The 17,426-nt window shown below is 43.6% G+C and overlaps 1 protein-coding gene across 1 annotated transcript in view; it reads right to left on the minus strand.

Moving 5' to 3' along the window:
* Positions 1-1,281: 1,281 nt before the first annotated feature.
* The window catches only part of LOC146786138 (cytochrome P450 2D4-like), a 55,475-nt gene continuing 39,330 nt past the window's right edge, over positions 1,282-17,426 (minus strand). Inside the window, exons 2-4 of the mRNA XM_085633165.1 lie at positions 10,241-10,423; positions 8,687-8,828; positions 1,282-1,460 (exon numbers count right to left, since the gene is read on the minus strand). Coding sequence (XP_085489291.1) covers positions 1,282-1,460; positions 8,687-8,828; positions 10,241-10,423 — 504 coding nt within the window. The remainder of the gene's footprint in view (positions 1,461-8,686; positions 8,829-10,240; positions 10,424-17,426) is intronic.

Consider the following 17,426-nt stretch of genomic DNA (forward strand, 5'->3'; position numbering starts at 1 on the left):
ATAGTTTCTAGCCACAATTTTAGTGATGCTACACAGCACCAGTCATCAAATCAATTTATTGAGTTCACAAGAAGAATTACATGCACATACAAGAAAACACACAGCATTGACTAATTTATAAATCAAGATATTACTGAGCATTGGCCTAGGTGTGGGCAATGCCTTTATGTCCTCATTCTGACCACAAAGTCCATCTCTCATGCCTTCTTTAATCTGCAGGAGAGAGCCACTGTGTTAACCCCATGTCTCTCTACCATCCTCTTTCCAAAGATAAATCCTCAGAGGGTCATGCATGCGCCTCATATTGTGATGAAGACTTCTTACTGATCATGTTGGGTCCTCAAGAAGCTTTTCTAATTGGGAATTCTTAGGGGATTTAGTCATCTACCTTTCAAAGTCAGACACTGTGGACATCTACCAGCATCTAACCAAGTACTGTTTTTTATTACAACACCAATGGATAGGTACCTATCCTCTTGGGTGGTTGTCTACATCAGTAATCCCTTTGAAGTCCATCAGGTAGCATATTTTTGGGTTGGTGGGTGATTGTCCAAGGTATGTTCTCTAGTCATCATAATCCAATGAACCTGAATACCTGTTTGAGATCTAGCAAGCAAATGAGCCCACTTGCCCTAGCTGCGATTTAAAAAAGACAACACTACTAGGGGTAGTGGGCCTGCTATATTCCAGGGACAAACATTATAACTGAGTCCTCTATTCCACATCACTTCCAGGTACCCATTTTAAATTATAGCTCCAATGAAGTCACAAAGTCAGTGGAGGAGCAGTCATAGGTGCACAAGCTTGAAGAATGAGATATTCTCTAAGTTTGTCAGAAGACCTGATATAATTACAATTCTAACAGAAGGACGGTCATCTGAAAATGTGAAAAGTGGCTGAAAGCTTGTATTTTACAGTAGTATTGAATACTTCAGCACAATAAAATGGCTGGAGTTAGAGTAAAAGTGGTTGACTAAATTTACACAATGGTGTAACTAAACTTGAGGGGGGCCCTCTGTAAAGTACATTTATGGGCCCCACTCATGTTTTGGACACAGTCAGGATCTCTCCTGCCAAGGGCCTACTGCCCATGCATCATGCCAGACAGGGCCCCCTGGAGCTTGGGGGGCCACCTACACCACACTCTGCTGGGGCTATTGTTACACCACTGAATATACAGGATTGTCGGTAGTTATAAGATGGCTCAAGGAGGACACTGATACTGTAAATAAAACAATTCTGAATCATGGGCCCTTTCTTCCATCCAAGGGCCCTCTCTGCCTAGCGGGGTACAGCACATATCTGATATGGCTGAGGCTGCTGTGATCCACCGAAAATAGGGTCCATGTTAACATTCTTCACCCCTTCAGGAAGCCTTAGGGTGAAGGCCCGAAGGAGGCTTGTGATGAAGATGAAGAGATCGATCCTGGCTAGCATCTCCCCCAAACACACACGGTGTCCTGCATGATTAAGAACAAGACAGTTTAAGTCACTTCTCCTACAGCAGTCACATACAGTTTTAATCATACATAACCTGCAATAACATTGGTAAAGTAATACCCCTGATTTGGGGTGGGCAAGGTGCATAGGAGCACAAATGGGGGAGACTACAGTGCGATAACTCCAAGCAGCTTTGAATTCAGAGAGGCATCTCTCTACACAGTGCAATAACTTCAAATAACAGCTTTGAATGCAGGGAGGCTTCTTTTTACATTCAGATTTTGGTCAGATTTACTATGATTTTGTGTCAGGGTTGCGTCACTTTTATGGCACAGCCCAGAAGCAAAATCCTTTTTGATATTTACTGAGCAATGCAAAGTCAATTTTAATGGTTTTCTGTGTAGTAAATAAAGATCTGCAACAAGGCAGCCCATAGTGCTGCCTTGTGTCACCATGCATTGGCTAGGCATTACATGGATGGAGCATAGGCTTTCCCATGCATACCCTTGTAGCTGGATGCAAACCCAGATTTACAAAGACTTGTAAACCTGGGTTTGCATCAAAATGCTGCACCTAACCGAGAGAGGCATAACAAGGAGAAATATCTTTATTTCTTTCGCCCATTAGAGATATTTCTCATGGAAGTCCCAAAACTCACTAGTAGACACTTTGAAAGCCAGGAGTCACTTAAAAACAAGGTCATACACTGGCTTAGACACACACACCAATGTTACTCAGTAATCAGGGAAGACATCAGAGTGGTTAGAAGATTACCATTGCCAAATACCACAAGGGTTACGATTGAGGTCAGCTTCTATGGTGCTGCTATAACCACTGGTCTGCTATCGATGGATGCCCGCACAGTCCCTCCCAAAAATTCCAATATAACTATTAGATATAGACCACCACATGGTTACCTCCCTAGTACCCTCTTGACCCCCACTATTGACCCTCATGTAGGCTTGCGTCCTTTTGTCCTGGGAGTGGTTCCCCGTAGGCCCCTTCTGCTGAATAGGGCAGATGGAAAGAAGATCAGTTGACCCCCGGGAGACAAAAAGCAAACATTTGCGGATAGGCAGGATTCCTCTAGTCCCCAAGTGCAGATTAGCCTCAATGAAAATAGAACCTTAGCCTCGAATCCTACTCCTTTAGCCTGTGTTTTGGAACCATCTGTAGCTATGCACACTGACTGTGCACTCATTGCTGAACCCGGGACGGAGGCAGTTTTGCTCAGAGGAGAACCAACAAGGCCTGAGGGTACCAAAGGGGTCCTGTCACAGCCACCATCCCTTAGGGTACTGGTTTGGAACGTGGCGGGGATTACCAAGTTTATGGCAGACCTAGATTGGTGTACATTCATAGACTCCTTTGATGTCATCTTATTTCAAGAAACATGGAGCCTTACGTGCCCGTACAGAACTGGCTTCTCAACTCACGCCAAAGATGCCAATAGAAAAGAGAGAGGTAGACCCTCAGGAGGTTTAGCTGTCTGGGTGAATAATATTAAACTAGGGTGCAAAGTTAGACCATTGCAGGTGGAGTCAGAAGACATACTAGCTCTGGAGGTCAGCTTCAAAAGTGGCACTAGAATAATAATTTTTTATGTTTACAATAGGGTACAGAAGGGTATGGCGGAAACAGATACTCTGTGTATCCTTGATACTGCATTAATGCAACACTCGAACAATTCCCAGTTATTGGTGTGTGGGGACTTCAATTGTAAATTTGAACCGCTGGCTCCAATTCCCCCTAACCTGACTGATGAATGGGACAATGAATGGCAGGTCCCTCAATTAGACTTGCCCCTGGTAAGGTAGAGTGCGAGAGGAGCGCAGTTGTTGGCTCTCACAATGCAACATGATCTTAGTGCGACCAGTGGAAGGACCTCATCAGACACTAAAGGGGACCCCACTTTCAATAGGACAGCTCAGGAAAGCAGAATTGACTATTGCCTAGTATCCTTAAACTAGGGGCACCTTGTCATGGATATGGCAGTGCTCAAAAGGGTTGACCGCGACCACAACGCCCTTGCTCTCACTCTTACAAACCAAGCGTCTGTGGGGACTGTCAACCTGGGTTCGCCAGACATTGGTATACTATCAGCAGCAAACAATCGGAAGAGAATTAAGTGGAATTGGGTTGAGGCTCACCCGGAGGCCCTAGGCGCAGTAAAGAGGAAGGTTTGCACATTTCTTGAGAAAGCTGCAAGCTCAACTGTGGAGCAGGTTGACGAGGTGAGGCTTTAGTCATGAACTGCTATACAAAGAAATTAGGGATCTACTGGGGCCGCCTTAAGGCGGAAAGACCCAGCCTACAACAGACACAAGATCAACAGGGTACATGGTATTCCAAGGCCTGTAGGCTCTCCAAGCAGCAACTAATAAAGGCAGTCAAACAAAAATCACGCCCTGAAAAAGTGTCTTGCAGAGCCAAGTATAAACAAGTAGTCGACTCTGCCAAAAGGGTGTGGGAGGGTTCCCTATGGTAATCTCTGAGGAGAGCATTGCTAGACAGAGATTCGAAAAACTTCTGGAGTCTAGCAGCATATTGGTTAAAGGGTAACAAGCGACAATTGGAGTTTACAGTACACCCTGAGGCCTGGGAAACCCATTGTGGTACCTTATATGAACCCATGAATGTGGTACCTGTGGGACAAAACGAAGGCCTGATCAGTGATGCTGTGGGGGCAATCGACCTCCATATTACACTATAAGAGATCAAAGCAGCAATTGCCTCCTGCACCTTGGCTCGTGCGCCTGGCCCTGATCGAATTCCCAATGACCTCTACAAAGAGGATGTGGCTCTCTGGGGTCCAAACATAAATGTATTATCTAATTCAATCCTCAGAGGTAGCCCCATTCCTCCATCGTGAAAAATGCTGATATCGTTCCGATCTACAAAAAAGAGGACAGAGCGAAGCCATCTAGCTACAGGCCAATAAGTCTTATTGATTCCCTACAAAAGATCTTCTGCAAGCAGATCTTAGCTCGGCTGCAGGAATGGATCATAGCGTCTGAAGTTTTGAGTAAACTCCAGGCAGGCTTCCGAGCCAAAACTAGCACCTTAGACCAAACTTTTCGTTTGTTATGTCTATATTGGAAGGAAGTATATATATCAAAGGAGGGGAACTCCATGTGGCTTTTGTAGACTTACGGTCTGCTTTTGACTTAGTCCCCTGAGCAAAATTGTGGAGGGTTCTTAAGAAGCAAGGTATGCCACAGAATCATTTAGATATTTTAATCAGACTCCACAAACTCAACACAGCACAGGTGAGATGGGGTGGGAACAATCAACTCACTGACACTTTCCCAGTTGAGTGTGGTGTGAGACAGGGCTGTGTCCTTGCCCCCACACTTTTTATTCTTTTTATCAATGATGTCATCAAGTGTTTGGATAGGGATGGGTGTGATGCTCCGAGAATCGGCAGTACAAGAGTTCCAGCACTCCTCTTTGTCGACAACACCCTTTTAATCGCAAAGACTCCACAGGGACTTCAGCAGCTCTTAAATGATTTCATTATGTTTTGTGACGAGCAGGGCCTGGTGCTGAATGAAACTAAAACCAAATATATGATTTTTAGGAAGGGCAAGGCCAAATCAAACAAAAGACAAGTCCTGGACGGCAGTAGCAAGAAAGAACGCGTCAACACCTTTGACTACCTGGGCATTCGCCTAACTCCAACAGTTAAGTGGGATCAACATATTGAAAAGGTGAAGATACAACTCATACACCAGACTGCAAACTTGGCCAAAATATATAGAAATACATATTCAAGGCAGCTAGCGCCAGCCCTAGAAATCTACAGCACAAAAATCTTAGGGGGCGCACTTTATGGGGCAGAACTATGGGGCACAGGCTCAACTAATCCCCTTTCACTAGTAGAAAATGGCTTTCTCAGATCCCTGACAGATCTTCCTGCAAGCACACGACTGATGCCCCTTTGCCTTGATTTAACACACAGACAGCTGGCCCAAAAGTTCAGCTATAAGCTCCTGATGTTTTGGTATAGATTGTGGACCATGGAAGAGCTCAGCCCCTACCGGGAGCCACTTTTAGAGCTCATGAAAATGCCCTCTTTTATAACAATTCCTTGGTTTAGAGCCCTAAAGGTGCTTCTAGGGAGGCTAGGAATGTTGGGGTTTTGGTCTGACCCTGGAAGCATGAACTCCATATCGAGACCCCAGCTAAAGGGAAAGGTTTTGGGAAATAACACTTCTGCAAACTGCACTTGACGCCAATTTCCTCAATTTTAAATGCGTTCCTCATTTTGAGGGCACATTGGATGAAATTGTCCCTCCCTTGGCCCAGAAGCTGTTTTTCCAGTTCCGTTACAAAACACTATCCCTTAACACTTTTTGTAAAAACTGGAGGAAGGATATAGAGAACGATGATCAATGTCCCGCCTGTAATGCAAGTGCTGAGTCCATCATCCACCTCCTATTCTTTTGTCCGAAGTATAAATCTCTGAGGGACAAGTGGATCTTTCCACTCTGCAAAATTGTTGGGATCAGACATCACTTGGAGGTGCTTAGATCTCTGAGCACGGACACAAGCAGAGTTGTGGTTTTTGATTTGTCTAGATATTGGTATGCGCTGTGGTTGAAAAGGTCCAAATGTTTGCCCTGATAGATGCTGTAAAGTGACGGACAAAATTGATAAAGACTTTAGATTAAATCCTATTGAAGCAACATAGGATCATTCTATCTATGATGGCCCGCTCGTTTTTCTTATTCTTATTTATCTTTGTATTTCATCTGTAGTTTTTTTACCTTTACTTCTTATCAATCACTTTTAACTGTATTTCCTACCATGCTGTGTGTACTTTTATGATCCTATGGTCGAAATAACGTACATGATGATGATGATGAATATTTACTTTCTCCTTCCATGTGTGCTGCTTTCAACATCGTGCATAGAAAGAGAAAGACGCCTTTAAGGATTATTTTTGTGCAAAAAGGTATTCCTTCCTGCACAAAGCAGTCCTGCTCTTAATGCAGGCAAGTGTTTGCCTTGGCTCTATGCAGCCTAAAGTACTCCAGTGTTGAGAAAGAGCTGAAACACTTGATACCATAGTAGAGATGTCAGTGCTCTACCCTCTCCCATTCCTGCAATGCAGCACAGCAACTTTGGTTGCCATCCTGCATTGCAGGAAATTTTAATAAATATCCCCTTTTGTGCTATGGTTTTCATGCTTGGCCCGCTTAGGACTTTTGTCAAAAACCTTGTCAGTCAGAAAATGTTCCTCTTAATAATAGCCTCTGCTGTGCTTTCTCCAGCAAAACCCTTCTAATAACAATATGTTTTAACCAGCTACCTTTTTAAAACTTCCTTGCAGACATCTTTAATTTCCATGTGCAGATCTTCACAAATGGCTCAGACCACCTGAATCTTTAGGATAATGGTGTAAAATAGGAAACAGTTTGAACGCAAAGGAGTGACCATGAATAATACATGATTTTGTTTGAGTTTTGGTATAGAATTGTCCTTGAGAAGGGTGGCAAAAGAAACTTCAGAGTTGAGAAAGAAGGCTGGGAGGACAGGAAGAGAACTGCATACCAAAATTATTGTATACCTAGTGAAATTGCGTTGTGAAAAATAGCAATATTCCAAGTTCTCTCTCTGGAACATTGGGATTATCAGTTGTCCCTCATCCCAGTACCTAGAATTCAGAAAACAAGGGTAATATTACACAGTGGAAAACTGGACCTGCAGTATCTACATTGCCTCAGCAGTATTACCACTCCTTGAGAAAGTTGGGGGATGTTGGACCAGTTTCCACCCCTACCTGTACTTGGACAAAATAGGGACATAGCTATTAGCTGCTCCTATGTGTACATTTGAACCTCCCCCAGCCCCACCCCAATGTATATCAGAGAGAGGATGTGCATTGGTCACAGTCTTCGACTCTTTGATCACATATTCCATCCCCACTGCTCCTCAAGACGGGGAATGGATGTTCCTGCCCCTGGGCAGTGTAAGGGAGAAGGACCTTTTTAGTGCGATCTCCCCCCAAAAGAGGAGATCAAACTCCTCTGTGGGGGTGCCGAGGAGAAAGCTGCTTGTTTGTACGTATGTAGAACTTATATTGCAGGAGTCTAGCCTGGATGGAAAGGAAACTACAGACATACCTATAAACAAAAGGAACAAAGTTGCAATAATGGAATTTCTAAAGAAGTGTGATGTCAGCCTTAACTACAGAGGAGTAATAGCATTTAATGGACCCTTTGAAAAGGAATACACACTCTTTGCACCTTGGACCAGGACTCAGGTCTGCTCCTGCACAAGTCCACCCCAAAGCATGCATAGCTCCTCAGATCGATACCAAAAGTCAAGTGGAGTAGTCACTCTCTGTTATGTTTTATTTATCCTGCAATTTTTTATGTATTTTGCTAGAACAAGATGCTGAGGTATTTTCTATGATTTCACATGTATCACTCACCTCTGACCTTATTTAGTTTAGAAGAAACCCTAAAACCTCTAATTAGTCATGGAGAAGTAGTTATTTTTAAATCAGAATTGCCAATACAATATTTATTTGAATAAAGGCAGAGAGACCTCAGGTGGGTACAAGAAGGAGAAGAATTACATTACTTGATCATAATATATTAGGGGACTGGCTTAGAATTTGTCAGCAGGGAACGCCATCGCAAATGGGTATGATGGCGTAAACTGCACGCTAAACCCTCGGTTCGCCCAGCTGATTTAGAGTGTGTTGGACCTTAAGTATTACATCTACGGGGCCCATTGGATCCATTTATGGAAACCTTTGTCTACTGGCCCAACGGCATAAGGGTTGTCGGAGGAAGAACATTACACAAGTCAACCTATTTAGGGAGGATGGTGTAATGCCTTTATTTCTGTCAGTCAAGAGCACAGGAAAAAAACAATAATGACACTGGCACCCTGGGAGAAAACTCTCATGGTGTGGTGGAGATTATGTTTTTGTTTTTCAGAAACAAACGTCTGCTCAGTAGTTTGTTTCTGAAAATCTAAAACAATAAAATAAATTGGTGGACAGCTGTCAAAACTGACAGCCGCCATCCACCAAAGTTTTAATACATTGAAAGGAACCACTGTGCTATTAAGTTACAGAGATGACCGCTTGGCTGGCGGTCATTTTTAAATATGGTGTTTAATGTACAGTGAAGATGAAGGATATAATGTCCTCCGATATTCTGATGGACATTACTCTGTCTGCCAAAAACGAAATCAGGTCCTAAATATCTTTAACTCTGACTAGACGTACCTGCAGAAAAGGGCAAGAAGGCCTCCATGTTCATGAAGTTCCCTTCTTTGTCAAGGAAATGTCCTGGATTGAACTGTCGAGGTGTCTCCCAGTGGTCAGGATCAAACAGAGCAGAGGAAAAATTAGGTATGAGGAGGGAACCCTACGAGGAAAATACAAGTTAGTGGAATACAATGATAGACAAAACATGGTTCTAATATTTAAATTATTAAAATAATTAATATTTCCAATTTTCATACAGCACAACTCTCCCTAAAGTTGGCGTCAGTGCTCTAAACTCTGTTCTACGAAGGTGGGAGTCGGCCAGGTGTCTTAATCTTTCCTGACTCAAAAACTCATGCAGTCATCTCAGTGAGTTTAACAATGATCATTGGGAGTTTGATGGGAAGATGACCACGGAGTCATAAACTATCTGGGGAATGATAATACAGAATTTTCAGATATAATACGTAATGAACTTGAACAGGCACATCAACACGGATAGTGGTCCAATGGTAATTCAATATCTTTGAGAAGGGTGATAGGTAGAGCCCCTCAGCAAATAAAGCAATATGTTCACTTTGATCTTCTTTTTAAAGGTTATCTGTGTGGTGGGTTTAGAACTTTAAATCCTCCAGCTGGCTTGTTGGACAATATTTTTTTTAAAAATACCCTTATGAAGATCCCTCTCTAAGAGGATAGAGACGTGTTAGAGTTGATTAAGAAAGGATATGGCCAGATACTCTCTGGCAGGATTCTTTGGGGTATATGATGTTCAGTTCATCAAAATATGGGAATGTTGAACTTAACAGTAGAAAATGAATTTGATTTGATGGCATTTCTTAGTAGAATTCAGGACCTTCAAGGTCCCACCAGAAATGCTAACTGTAAAAGAGGTGGTAGAACAGAAATGATAGGGTAAGCCATTCACGAAGAAGCATACACTTACGGTACCTGAAGGAAATTAGGATTGTTAAGCAATTATTTTGGAAGCTAGATTCGTTCTGGTTTAGATGTGCAAATAGCAACCTTTGGAATCTAATGTAATCCACCTGTTGAGATGCCAGATAAAATTGTTAATTTATTTCACCACTTAAGTTTAATTTTTGGACACAGCATTGCTGATTTCTTTAACCACCCACAGGTCTTCAGTTGCCTGCCTCTTTGGCCTCAATTCAGATGAGCAACGCCTAACAAAAGATTGTAAATGTCCATTTCATACTCTACTTCATGTGTGAGGTGTGTCTTGAATGAACTGATGGTAAAACTTGTAAACTCTGCCACTGCACCACCTTGTAATGCTGATGATTATGTTCCTTTTCATGGGACAAAGCTTGCATTTTTTTCTTCCTGTCTTGCCTCACAAATTGTAATGCTAGTCTATTTACCTTGCTCGTCGATAGATGGCCGACGTGTCAGCCACAATGTTAGTGTGTTTGCATCTTGCCTGATGGTAAACTTTCTACTTAATGTTCTGAATTAAGCCTCACAATAATGCATTACCTATATACTGCAAGATGATAACCTTACTCAGTCTGTTTCCCATTTTGTCTCTCAATGCTGGTGCATAAGTACCTTCTCAATGTTAAATCCCTGCAATGAGTTCTCCTTCACAGTCTTTCTAAAAAGACCAATAGATATAATGCTGCTCATGCGCTGTATCTCATGGATCGCAGCATTGGTGTAGGGAAGTCTCTTCCGGTCCTCATAGTAAATGATTTGGGACTTTCCAAGGACATCATCCAGCTCCTTCTGAACCTACACTGGAGAGAGAGATATTTACACAAATAAGGGAACTGGTGACATTCTAACCCACTAATGTCTATACGTATTCACCTGCCAAAGTGGGTTAACTTTTAAATAGATTGACCCACCTTGCTCAACAGTAGTTAACAAGCATATATACTAATTAACACATTTTCATATAGAGCATTCCCATTGCCAACCTAAATACAGAAAATAATAAAGTATTAATAATTATTAAAATTAATTGTATTCCTTTAAACTCTTGATCAGCCCTCCTGCCCCAATGGGCTTCCACAGGCAGGCTCCAATGTGTAGTGGGAGCCTACTGGGGCAGGAGGGCTGATCAGGAGTTCAAAGGAATATAATTAATTTTATTCACTTAAAATACCACAATGAGAGAAACATATTTTTTTGTTGAGCAGTTTATTTTTGTACTTAGATGAGGCTTTTTACAAGATTCCCCATAAGTGCCTAAATCGGTGTGTCCACAAACCAAATTTTTATTTAGTTTTAGGGTTCTGTGGGTCAGCAATCAAATGCTAACCATCCTTTGCCCTAGCATATCTACCCCTCTCTTCCAGAGTGGTACCACAAATCTTGCACAGTTTTATACAATACATTTGTGTGGAAAATGTGCTGATAATATATGATTTGGGTAAACACGTTACCCTACTATCTTTATAGCCTACTGCTGTTTTGTTCTTTTACTTTATAAAATTATAAGTAAAAAGTCATTGAGATAAATAAAAGTAAGGTAGGTATAAAATGGTCAAGAATTTTTATGGGTTTACCAAAGAGTTATTATCAGCTCTTGAAACAGATGGTCACAGCCATAGGTCATGATAGATATCTGTCTGTAACTTACTTATTCACTCTATCAGCAGTTAATAACACATGAAGTCTTCAGTTCATTGTATAATCTGACAAATATTTTGAGGCTTTCAAGACCATTGGAAAATCATAAAAAAAGCTAAATTATAGTCACAAGAAACATGCACAAGGAGAAGATGAAGTTGTATTGTTGCATAAATAAAAGCAATATAAAAGCATACAATAACAAAGTTGTATCCACATTGCGCTCTTGGAAATAAAGATACCTATTCATTTTGGCATTTGTTGGATTAATCGAAAGACCGCATATTCAGACAAATACATACTCTTTTTTTGGTTAAATAGGAGGAATACATTTATAAGCTTTACAGTGGGACCAAAATTAGAAAATGTTGCTTGGTTTTTAATTATGTGCTAGATTCATTGTCAGGCATTTTTGTTTTAACAATTTTATTTTAGGTTTTGAAAAAACAAGACACATATTACAGCTTTGTCATGGTGGAAAATATATATTGAGTGTTATTTGACCTCATGAAAGCTCGCAGGATATTACTCATGCATTGTTGTCCCCTCGCCTGCCATACAAACCCACCCAGGCAGACTGTCTGTTCATTCATAGTTCGATTGTTCAGGACAAGGTTTTGGCCATTGTCAGATGTATCCCCTGTGCTCTGCCGTCTTTTCAAGTAAGTGATAAAAGGGTGCCATACTGAATCAAATTCTGTGACCCTATTATGAACAATGGCATTGAGTTTTGTCATGGCATGCATATACTACCCCATCCTCTACCACATGCTGAGCGAGGGTGCCTGTAGTTTTATCCATTTCTGGGCCACATGCAGGCATACGCCCAGAAGAAGTTGAGAGAACAGCCACCCCTGATGAGTCATTGTAGGCTAAAGTCGATCCTCCCCTGGGCCCCCTAGAAGGATCAGTAATGGGTCATGGGGCAAGGAGACATGGGTAAGGGAGTGTATCCTGAGAAGGACTTCATCCCAAAATGCCTGGATTTGCGTCTATGTCCGCTACTCCTGAACATCCTGTGAAATCACACTGGGATGAGGACCCAGCATGTGAGTATTTTGCAGACATTCTCCTGTAGCAATAGTGAAGGAATGACTTGGAAGCCCTCTGCCATATAGCGCCCCAAGACTCATTTTAGTGGCCAAATGTGTCACGTATGCATGATTTATGGTGGCAATGAGAGCTAGGATGTAGTGGTGTAGCCATAATATGCCTTTACAGCTAATGTTATTGGTGTATAGTGATTCTATTGGTCATTCCTCCCTTTGCACAGCTCTGCGATCATGGTCTCTCCCAGCCCAGTGTAGTGCCTGAGTGGCCCTATATGTATTGCCCATACTTTGCGAGTATTTCTCTATGAGGTCCCCTCTTGTCCTAAGGTAGTCGTTGGAAAAGCCCTTTGGAGAAGGTGACCGGCCTTGGTCCCAAAAAACAGGGATCTGGGTCTGAGTTCAAACGGAATGAGTTCCGTTTGTGTGTGTCTAAGTTGTGTTGGCAGGAAATTCCAGACTTTGGTCCCTAGAACCGCAATTGTCTTTCCACCTCTAGTTTAAGTTTTATTGAGGACTGTTAAAAGATTCTCTGAAGATGACCATAAAATGTGTTGTGAGGTGTATGGCATGTTTCTGCAATTCAGGTATTCTGGTCCGTTTTTTTTTTGTAGATTTATAGAGGATCGTCAGGACTTTGAAAAGAATCCTCTTATGGACCGGCAGCCAATGGAGGGTTCTTAGTGCTGTTGGTGAGGAGGAGTCTCTGGGCAGTTTGAGTACCAGCCTCGCTGCAGCATTCTGGACTACCTGTAGTCTTTTCAGGACCGTTTTTTTGGTTCCAGTGTAAAGAATATTACAGGAGTCCAGGTGAGATAAAATTAAGGCTGCCACAACCGTCTTCTTAGCAGGAACCGGGAGTAGATCGAAGAATTTTCTGAGAATTTTTATTATTTGAAAACAGGTGCCTGCCACAGCGAGAGCTTGCTTGTGGAAGGATAATGTGTGATCAAATTTTATTCCCAGATTTCTTACTGTGTCTACTGTGTTAGGAGGTGGAGCCAAATTTGACGGCCACCACTGCTTTGGCCTGAATACATTGGTCTTGCCAAACAGCATAATCTCTGTTTTAGAGCTGTTACATTTAAGATGATTCAGCTTCATCCAATCCATCACTGCTATTAGACAGTGGTGAAATCTTTCTTCCGCCACTATAGAGATTTTATCGAGGGTGAGGATCAGTTGAGTGTCATCTGCATAGGCAATGGATTCAACATCATAAGAGTCCATCAGAAAGAGAAGTGGTGCCATATAGAGGTTAAAAAGGGTTGTGCTCAAGGACGAGCCCTGAGGAACCCCTGATGCCAGCAATTTTTCCCCTGATTTGTAACTTCCCAATGTTACAATCTGTAATGTGCAATGAAGAGAGTAAGAAACAGAGCAATTAATAGCTCAGTGATTGACAGTATTGTGGATGCCTGCTTCTGCTCAAGCTGTTCTCCTAAACAATGGACTTTTACCTTTAAATGATTCTACTTGATATTCTTCCCTATTGTCTTTGTATATTAGTGACTATTTATGAATCCTGAATCTGATTCTCTAGCTGTCTATTGTTGCTCTAGCTGTCCTGTCTTTATTCTCTTAATCTCTTTCACTCTCTATCTCTTTCTGTCTCTCCCTTTGTACTTTGATTCTATTGCATGACTTTCTCTGCCGTGAATGTCTGTCCTCCTTCCTTGCCTTTTCATCTGACCTTTTATTTTACCCAATTTCACTTTCTTTCTCTTCCTTTGCCTGCTTTCACTTCCTCATCTATTTGCTTCCTTTCCTCCTTTATGTCATTGTCTATGTTCTTGTACATAAGCTTAGCCTGTGCACCTCTGTCCCTTTCTATTTCAATAAAGGCCACCTTGCCTAACTCATTCTTTCTCATGTTCTCTCCCCTTTTATACTTTTTCTAAGAACTCCAGGGGAGGCATATATCCTTGGTGTGTGACATTTGAGGGTTTGTTTGTGTGACAAACATGCTTATCATATGTGAATTGGAACATTTGCTCTTTCATCACTGCTTGTCATTATCCTTGTTTGACCTCCTTTAAGTGCATGCAGATGTTCTGCCAATAAAAGCGTCTCTTTTCCTGGGCTCCTGTCCAGTGCTTGGAATCTGTGCTACAGGACCTGATGACTCATTTTTATTGTTAAGGACCAATTACATTTAAATTGACTCCTCAGGTGCAAATAAGGAATAATTACAGTGGGTATTTTAGAACAAGGTGACCACTGCCATGTTCATTAGATAATGTGAATATTCTCCAGTTACTCTGTACATGACACACAGGGTGGATGATTTGCTGTTTGTCACTATCCTATTATCATTCGCCCTCTCCAAAGTGCTTGCAAATACATTGGCGACAGAATAGGTATTCTGGGCTCTGGCCCTGTGCTTGGAGGATGGGCCAGAGAACCTGGCTACTCAGGGGTGTCAATTTGTCTTGTTAAATGCATTTTTAGACACAAACATGTTGACTGGATGTTGTGTGGTATATGACTTAAATTGTGCAAGGAACATTATGCTCGAAAGCAGAATGTGAAATAGGCTCGAATGGCACAGCATATGGATGAATATGTCAATCAATCAATCAGGGGAATTTTAAGCGCGCTACTCACCCGTGGGGGTCTCAAGGCGCTGAGGTCCTCTGGTTTGCTTAGCCGAAGAGCCAGGTCTTGAGGGTCTTTCTGAAGGTGTTCAGGGAGGGGGCGCATCTGAGGTCTGCCGGTAGCTCGTTCCATGTCTTGGCTGCAATATGAGAGAAGGATCTTCCGCCTGCTCATGCTCTGTGGATGCGCGGGGTTTCGGCCAGTGCGAGGTTGGAGGATCGGAGATTTATTTTGGGTACGTGAAAGTTGACTCTGTTGTTGAGGTATTCGGGGCCGTTGTTGTGTAGGCATTTGTATGCGTGGGTGAGGATTTTGAAGGTGATTCTTTTCTCTACGGGGAGCACGTGAAGTCTTTGTAGGTGTTGGCTGGTGTGTTCTTGTCTGGGGATGCCAAGGATGAGTCTGGCTGCGGTGTTCTGTATGGTATGGAGTTTGTGAAGTAGGGACTTGTTGATGCTGGCCTAGATTGCGTTTCCATAGTCCAGTCTGCCAATGATGAGTGCGTGGGTGACTGTCTTTCTTGACTCGTGGGGGATCAATTTGAAGGTCTTACGGAGTATGCGAAGGGTGTTGAAACAGCTGGATGTGACGGTGGTGACCTGTTGGTTCATGCTGAAAGAGGAGTCGAAGATGATACCCAGGTTCTTGGCATGGTCTGTGGGGGTAGGTGGGCTCCTGAGGGTGGTTGGCCACCAGGTGTTGTCCCATGCCGAAGGGGTGGTTCCAAGGACGAGGACTTCTGTCTTCTCAGCGTTGAGTTTCAGGCAGCTGTTGGTCATCCAGTTAGCCAAGTCTTGCATTCCTTTCTGGAAGTTGAGTTTGGCGGTGGTGGAGTCTCGGGTGAGGGAGAGGATGAGCTGGGTGTCGTCGGCATAGAATATGATGCTGAGGCCATGTTTTCGTACGATGGCTGCGAGGGGAGCCATGTAGATATTGAAGAGGGTCGGGCTCAGTGATGATCCTTGTGGGACTCCGCAGGTGATTTATGTAGGATCGGAAAGGAAGGGTGGTAGCCTGATTCTCTGGCTTCTTCTGGTGAGGAACGAGCAGATCCAGTCCAGGGCTGTTCCTTGTATGCCGGAGTTGTGTGGTCTGGTGACTAGTGTGTGGTGAGAGACGGTGTCGAACGCCGCTGATAGGTCGAGTAGGATGAGGGCTGCTGAGTGTCCTTGATCCAGGAGGGTGCGGATGTTGTCTGTGGCGGCAAGTAGGGTGGTCTCTGTGCTGTGGTTGCTTCAGAATCCGGATTGGGACGGGTCGAGGATGGAGTTCTGTTCAATGAACAGTGTCAGTTCTCTGTTGACCAGTTTCTCTGCGACTTTGGCTGTGAAGGGGAGGAGCGAGGTGGGCCAGTAGTTTTTGAGGTCGGTGGGGTCTGCTGTTGGCTTCTTGAGTAGGTGCCTGACTTCTGCACATTTCCAGACATCCGGGAAGGTGCATGTTTTGAAGGTGGTGTTGATGGTGTGTTTCAGTTCAGGTGCAATGGCGGCCGCGGTTCTGTGGTAGATGTGGGGAAGGCAGGGGTCGTGAGGGCCCCCGAGTGGATGCCTTTCATGGTTGAGGTGGTGTCTTCGGTCATGAGGGGTGTCCAGCTGGAGATGGTAGGTTGGCTGTTATCCTTGGGGGCGGGGGGAGGCCATGGTGTCTGCAGGACGGTCCGTGAATTTGCCGTAGAGGCTTTTGATCTTGTGGTGGAAGAATGTTCCGAGCTTGTTGCAGAGGTCTTGGGAAGGGGTGATGTCTGTGGCTTTGCCGCACAGGTTAGTGAATTCCTGGATGGCGCTGAAGAGTTCCTTGGAATTGGTGGAGTTGGGGAGGATTTTGTTATGGATGAAGTTCCTTTTGGTGGTTCTGATTTGGTTGTGGTACTCCGTAATGGCTTCCTTGTAGGTGGCGTAGTTTTTGGCTGTCTTGGTGTTTCTCCAGTACTTCTCCAGGGGTCTGCAGGTGCGCCTGGTGTCCTGGAGGGCGGTGGTGAACCAGACAGCTTTCCTGGGGTGTTGCTTGTTGGGGTTGCATAGTGGGACAAGCTCGTCTGCGCAGTTGGAGATCCAGGTGTTCAGTTCTCTAGCTGCGCTGTTGGCGTCTGCAGTCCAGGTGTGGCTGTCCCAGGTGAGGGTGGAGTTAAGTTGTTCATCGGTGACTTTGCTCCAGTTCCTTCACAGTGGGCGTGGAATAGGTTTGGGTGCCCTTGATTTGTCGATGGTGAAGTGTACGCAGTGGTGGTCGGTCCATGGTGGTTGTGTTGTGTGGCTGATCTGGATGCTGTCTCCTGTGGCAAAGATGGGGTTGAGGGTGTGTCCTGCTCGATGGGTCAATGTGGTGACGAGTTGTTTGAGTCTGATGCTGGCGAGGTTGTCATGGAGGGTGGTGGAGTTGCGGTCCTTTGGGTTGTCGAGGTGGAAGTTCAGGTCTCCGATGAGTATGTAGCTTGTTGATGCGATGGTGTGAGGTGCAATGAAGTCTGTGATGGTGGTGGCAAAGGTTGACAATCTGTAGACAAGGGTTCCTTG

Source organism: Triturus cristatus, chromosome 11 (assembly GCF_964204655.1).
Source record: "Triturus cristatus chromosome 11, aTriCri1.1, whole genome shotgun sequence".
In the NCBI taxonomy this organism is placed as follows: domain Eukaryota; kingdom Metazoa; phylum Chordata; class Amphibia; order Caudata; family Salamandridae; genus Triturus; species Triturus cristatus.